Source organism: Orbicella faveolata, unplaced genomic scaffold (genome assembly GCF_042242905.1).
Source record: "Orbicella faveolata isolate gen_17 unplaced genomic scaffold, um_ofav_v1 contig_25, whole genome shotgun sequence".
Lineage (NCBI taxonomy): Eukaryota > Metazoa > Cnidaria > Anthozoa > Scleractinia > Merulinidae > Orbicella > Orbicella faveolata.
The window spans coordinates 11,769,001-11,775,000 of record NW_028301553.1 but is presented as its reverse complement, the minus strand read 5'-3'; the positions used below and the strand labels follow the sequence as shown (position 1 = coordinate 11,775,000).

General features: G+C 38.1%; 1 protein-coding gene across 4 annotated transcripts in view; it reads right to left on the bottom strand.

The window, feature by feature from the left end:
- LOC110041089 (mediator of RNA polymerase II transcription subunit 12-like protein) overlaps window positions 1-6,000 on the bottom strand; it is a 43,749-nt gene that overhangs the window by 26,572 nt on the left and 11,177 nt on the right. For all 4 annotated transcript variants that reach the window (XM_089294895.1, XM_089294897.1, XM_089294896.1 and 1 more), the window contains exons 14-18: window positions 3,711-3,837; window positions 2,713-2,987; window positions 1,693-1,873; window positions 869-1,250; window positions 1-3 (exon numbers count right to left, since the gene is read on the bottom strand). The exon at window positions 1-3 is cut by the window's left edge and continues 360 nt beyond it. In XM_089294895.1, coding sequence (XP_089151021.1) covers window positions 1-3; window positions 869-1,250; window positions 1,693-1,873; window positions 2,713-2,987; window positions 3,711-3,837 — 968 coding nt within the window. The remainder of the gene's footprint in view (window positions 4-868; window positions 1,251-1,692; window positions 1,874-2,712; window positions 2,988-3,710; window positions 3,838-6,000) is intronic.

The following is a 6,000-nucleotide window of genomic DNA, read 5'->3' as shown; positions in this document are numbered from 1 at the left end:
TTGCTAAAAAAGGGACGGTAATGCCAATTAAATAAGTACTACTGATAAATCAATAATATTATTTCAAACTTTGTACAGGCAAGATGAGTAAAGTCCCTCATTCCACATTGAACTTATTGTTAGAATACGAAAAAGAAGCTTTTAAGCAGAAAGGAACCTGAAAGAATCCCCAGAATAAAACAAGATCCAACATCAAACTCGATAAGCACCAGATCCAAGAGATAAAACCCTGGATGAGATTGGCCGGCGGGATTGCTTCTTCAGTATAAAGATCTGCTGCCACAGCTATTATATCAGTTAAAGACAGAGTGGATGAACTGCCTTACAATTTCACATTCTTAGTCAAACCTTGCGTCATGTACATGTAATGTGATTCAGGCTTTTCAGTTTTAAGACCATTTTAATGTTAGGTAATGAATTAATGAACAGTAATGTGTACTAGGCAGTACATTCTCGTAGCACTGTTTATTATCCTGTGCATGGTGGTTTTCTAAATTGCTACAATATTTAGGCCTTTGGATGAAATCCTAGCGTGTGATCACTCAGATAAAAACCATTAAGCCATACTTCCAGGCAGTCACTTTGCTACAGTCCTAGCCACAAACAATGCTAATACTACATCCCATAAATTAGATAAAAATTAACAAAATAAATAAATAAATAAATAAAAAACAATGCTAATACTACATCGCATAAACGAAACCTCTTCTGAGCAGACACTGCTCCTCATCTCAAGGGTGTCCACTTTTGGACTTGCCCCTGTGTGACCATTCCAGTCAAAGCCAATAACATTTCTATGAGTTACTGTGAATAGTCTTAATTCTTACAAATTGGTTTGATGTTATTCTAACAGCAACAGGTAACTTACTTGTAAAGTGCAGCTCTTTTCTCATCCCTTTCCTTTTTTAAAGCCAGGTGTTCACTGTTCTGCGCAGCATCAGCACTGAGTGCAGAGTCATCCACTCTTCCTAGATCATTCAGCATGGCACACAATGCCTTGGTGACTTCTTTGGTTGTTGCTATCGCTTGACTTCTTCCCTTACCCACTCCATACAACAGTATGAGTCGCTGATTATTCTCATGTGCCGAGAGGTTGTCAGCAGGGATGGGGAAATGCTGGGCATATTGGGCATGTTGTGACTTTTTGGGAAGATTGCACGATGAATCCATGAGTGCATTGTCTCTTTGATCACTGGACAGCAAAGCAGGATTTATCAAGTTAGCCTCCAGTTTGGTACCATTTCCAACAGCTGTTGGAGAAACAAACAATACAATCATACTAAATGTGTTAGTTACTATGAAATTATAACTTTTTAATTGTTTCTTTAACAGAATGTATTTTTGTAAACTGAGGGTATTTTGTGACAAAAGAAAATGAGTTGCATTTGATCAGTTCCATTTGTACGTAAATGTTTTTTGCCAGATTCCTGTACTCTACATGTACGACCATGTTCTCAATATAACTGAAAAACAACAAAAATTCTTGAATGACGGTAACTAAGGAAAAGGAGAAAATATCCCAGGGAATACATGCTCATCTGTACATAACTTGAGTCATGGCAAAATGGCAAGACAAGCTAATCAAAATGCTACCTGTAACACAGCAGACAATGAATTGGCACAGTAATCATATATAAATATCAGTATTTTATTTTCTCTGTATCAACACAAAGACATGCAGTGTACATATACCTGAAAGATCGGCAGTCAATATCGGGGCTTCTTGCTCAACAAAGATCTCATTGTCACCCTGATCAAGCAGCTGTATGAGTCTTTCTTGATGCACTTGAAGCTCCTGATCCAGGAGCTGTTGAGAGATCTTAAGTTCACTGTCACTGCTGCTGTCCTTACGGCCGTCATCTTCCTGACATGTCTGTAGGTATGTATTGAAGTTAATAACAGTTAAAACCCTAAGAAACAGACTGCAAATTAACAGTGAGGCCCTCTTCAGATGTCCAGTAGTCTCTGCAGCTGTAACTGGGTTGTTGGGCAAAGCCCCTCTTCCTCTAATAGATGTGCTGCGTGATGACTCAAAAATGGCCAAAACAAGGCATTGACATAGTTTTTACCACTTGATGCAATATAATAATATAAAGCATGTACTTGATACATGTACACTATGCATGTATGCATACAGCAGGTACAGCATACATGTAGATCTCAATCCAAGTTTTGAATTAAGTCTAGTATGGCAACAGTCCTACCAGCTTTGCTGTGCTACTCAGTGCACAACTCTGGCATACACTTGCTAGATACAAATCATGATACTATATGAGTTGCACAAATGCTGTACACATTATTATTGCAGAATGTGAAGCATGCATAATGTCTGAACTGGACATACACCGTAAGCTGAGCAACAAGATGAGTTTAGTTGTGATAAGTGGATTGGACGTGCTATACATGTACATTAATTTTGTATGTACCAGACACAAACTTTACAAAATGGACAGATTACTAACACCCTCTATGATTGTCTGTTAATGGCCTCAGGGAAATTAAATATTGTTCTAGAAAGTGTAACACATTAAGACATAAAAGCCATAAGGGCCTCATGATTTACTTGTTACTTTTGCTATCTATTGACGGACTCAAAGAGATTTAACAAAGTTAATTATTGAAAAAATGTTTAACAATTTATTTGGACATGTTCCACACTCTACATGCAGTTGATTGAAATATGGAGAGACTTACAAATGAAATCAAACATACCAAACTGTGGATGTCTATTCCCCCTGGTGCATCCCCCTCCTGTACACACTCTTCAATGCCCATTGGCTCAGCTTCCGGAGCGTGTTCCATGCTTGGCACTACTGGCCTTGGTGGAGAGGGGATGGAAACAGGAGGAGTGGGTTGAAGATCTCCTCTTGATATGAGGCTGCACATGTATGCATTGTGGGAGAACACTTCATTTCTGATGAGTTCTCCAAACAGAAGGGTTAACTGTGCAAAACTTGGATGCGCCTTGTTGTGTTGGTAACCACCATCTGTAGAAAAAGCATTTTTACCATCAGGAAACAAAACAAACAAATTTAACAAAGAAAAAACACTATTAGTAGTGTGGATTATTACACATACATGTAGTTGTATTTACATGTACATGATTGTATCATTCCACTACTACCGGTATGCCATTGTACCATTTTAGGTCTAAAGACTGTAAAAAAATGAGTCTTTATTTGCACTTAGAGTCGAATCTTGTTTTTGTCATTCACTTGCATCTTATGCAATTGGTATGATTTTCAGATGATGCCAGATGTATTACAAAAACTTGAAGCCAAAATACTCAAAAATGACAATAGAATATGGTTTAACATAATTACATGTGTATTTACATGACATTGTGGACATTCTGCTCATTGCTTGTCTCAATACTACTACCCTGCAAGCATAGTCACTTAAATCATCTTTGCGACTCTGCTCCAGGGTATAATACTACACAAGTTGCAAAATATCTGTACAGGTGTGCATTATATGTTAAAGCATCCAATAAGGTGAATGTATCTCTCTTATACATGTATCTCTAGTCTATTTACTACAATGTAGTATATTCTATAAATTTGATTAGTACAAGTATTGTAAGTAAGTAATGTCATTGAGGCATGCATCTCATGAGGTAACAAGGATGGATGATGATGATGATGATGATGATGATGATGATGATGATGATGAAAACTGTCATTAGAACAAGCTTTTAAGGAAATACGTACCAACTACAGGTGCATAATTGTCCAGAAAATTCATGAGAACCTTTTGGAAAGGTGGCACGGAGCTTATGCCAACAGACACAATGTTTGATGATGTTCCTTCATCTCCTTGATCACGAGTACTTTCTCTCTGCGGATTTTAAGCAGGTCAAAAGGTTTTAAATGGTTTAATAAAGCATAGACATCTCTTAGACTCAATCTAAGGCGACCAGGCTACATGCAGTACATAGCTTTGTAACTTCTAAGCATTATTTTGCCTTATATGTTTTGACAGAAACATTAAATAACTGAAAAGAGATGCATAATTTGTTACTACTTTAACTCTTCAGGGGATAAAGAGCAGCTTGAATAATTGAACTTGCATATGATTTATAAGGTTGTGAATATCAAGACCACGCAATTGTTTGGTGCCCTGGGACCAGCATAAGCTCTGTGCAAATCTCTAATGTTCGTAGAAGTTCACGAGTCCTTGCAAATATACATATATAAATCAAACAAGTGAATATTATTTAAAGTGCCACTGAAACGAAATTTTCGTATGTGAAATTTTTGCTTAGTAATAAAGTTTCAACCTTACTTGGAAACACTGCAGACTTTTTTTTTCGCATACGGTAAGCGAAAACTGCTTTTTCAGCCGTTCGAAGTTGGCTGGTTAAGCCCAAAATTGGCGGCCATCTTGGCGCGGCCAAAACAGCCTAGTGACGTCACTGGTTGTATTACTCTCATGCCGTGCTGAAAATTTAGAGTGATTATGGGAGAAGAGAATACTGTTTGAAGCCCCCCCAAAAAACATCTTAATGACATCTCAGAGCTGTAAAGCAGATAATAACAGTAGCCTTAGACATGAAGAGGTCAAGAGTCGATCCTGGGGCTTTTCAGTCTATTTAATTGGATATTTGCAGGATATTTAATGTAAGCAAGCAAACGAGTGGGAGTTCTTAGATCGCAAAATGATCGGGACTCTTGGCAAAATGGCCAGCACTCAATTAAACAATATCTACACTCATAAAGTAAAAAAGACATGAAAACAAGAGAAAGTGGCTTTTGAAAATATTATCCGGAGTTCTGCTGCACGAATCACAGCAACAACGCTTCGAGTTTTCGAGTCGCTTCGCTTCCAGGAAACCGGACGCTTTGTGAGTTTCACCGCGGACGAGATTGTGTCACAGTGACCTTTAGTCCAGTTGTATCTGCTACATCCTACAAGTTATCACAACAGCAGCAATTTAGGAAACCCTCTTCTTTTATATGAGGGAGCGAATTTAAACTATAAAGGTAAACTAAGCTGCCATAACCCTACAGGTTTGTTTTCAGGAAACGAGAGAAAGCGTGACAATGTCGGCCCCGAAAGGTCATATATGCAAATTGGTTCAAATTCTGTTCAATAAACCTTCGAAAGGAGTGTAAACTAGTGACGTTTTAACGAATTGCTTCGAACTTGGATACTGTTAAATGAAGATCATAGACATAAGTATGTGCTAAAGAACTCAAAGTAATCCATCGGCCGTGAAATATTGCAATTGGGAGATACGTGCCAAAGAGAGGCGAAATTCCCGCTTTGTTTACACTGATACGCATGCGGCGATACAGCAAACTGCGCTGCGGATCACAATTTTCAAAGATACATTTTGTCTACCACAAGAACTCTCACTTATTAGTATCATAAAAAGATGCCCTCTGTGTGCAAAGAAGCACTCGACTCAAAGCTTGTGGACCGTTAATAACTTCGTGATTGTGCGGATGGCTGATGCACTTGCGGCTTGTAATGCAGTAAAGTTGCCGAGGATATATTCAAACCTTGTTAATAGACCTTAGATAAATGTGAGAATCCAAATTTAAGAACCAGGCTGAAAACAGACGACGAAATATCATGTTTAGGCTTCAGGACGTGATATAAAAGTTACCACACTCGTCTTCGAAATCTCCAATCGAGTACTCAAGATGTTCGAAAAGTATACTGAGCTGTTCTAATCTGTAGCATTTATTTTGGTGAATCTACACTCTTTGGCACCCTCCAACATTTATGATGTGTATTTCCTGTCAAGGCTGGACAGAAATTACAAGGTAGAAAACTAGTAGGTATGACAATATGAAGAATAAACTTGCATAAATCAAGTGAAAACAAGAGAGAATCTATAGTGCTTCTCGCGTGAATACAACCAGTGACGTCACAAGGTCCTTAAACTTGGTTCCAGAGCCCGGACACAGTTTTGCTCCAAAAAGTCGATTTCAGTAGCTAAAAAGAACACTTTCCGTTAGGATTTGACAGAAATAAAGTTCACCATTATTTTAA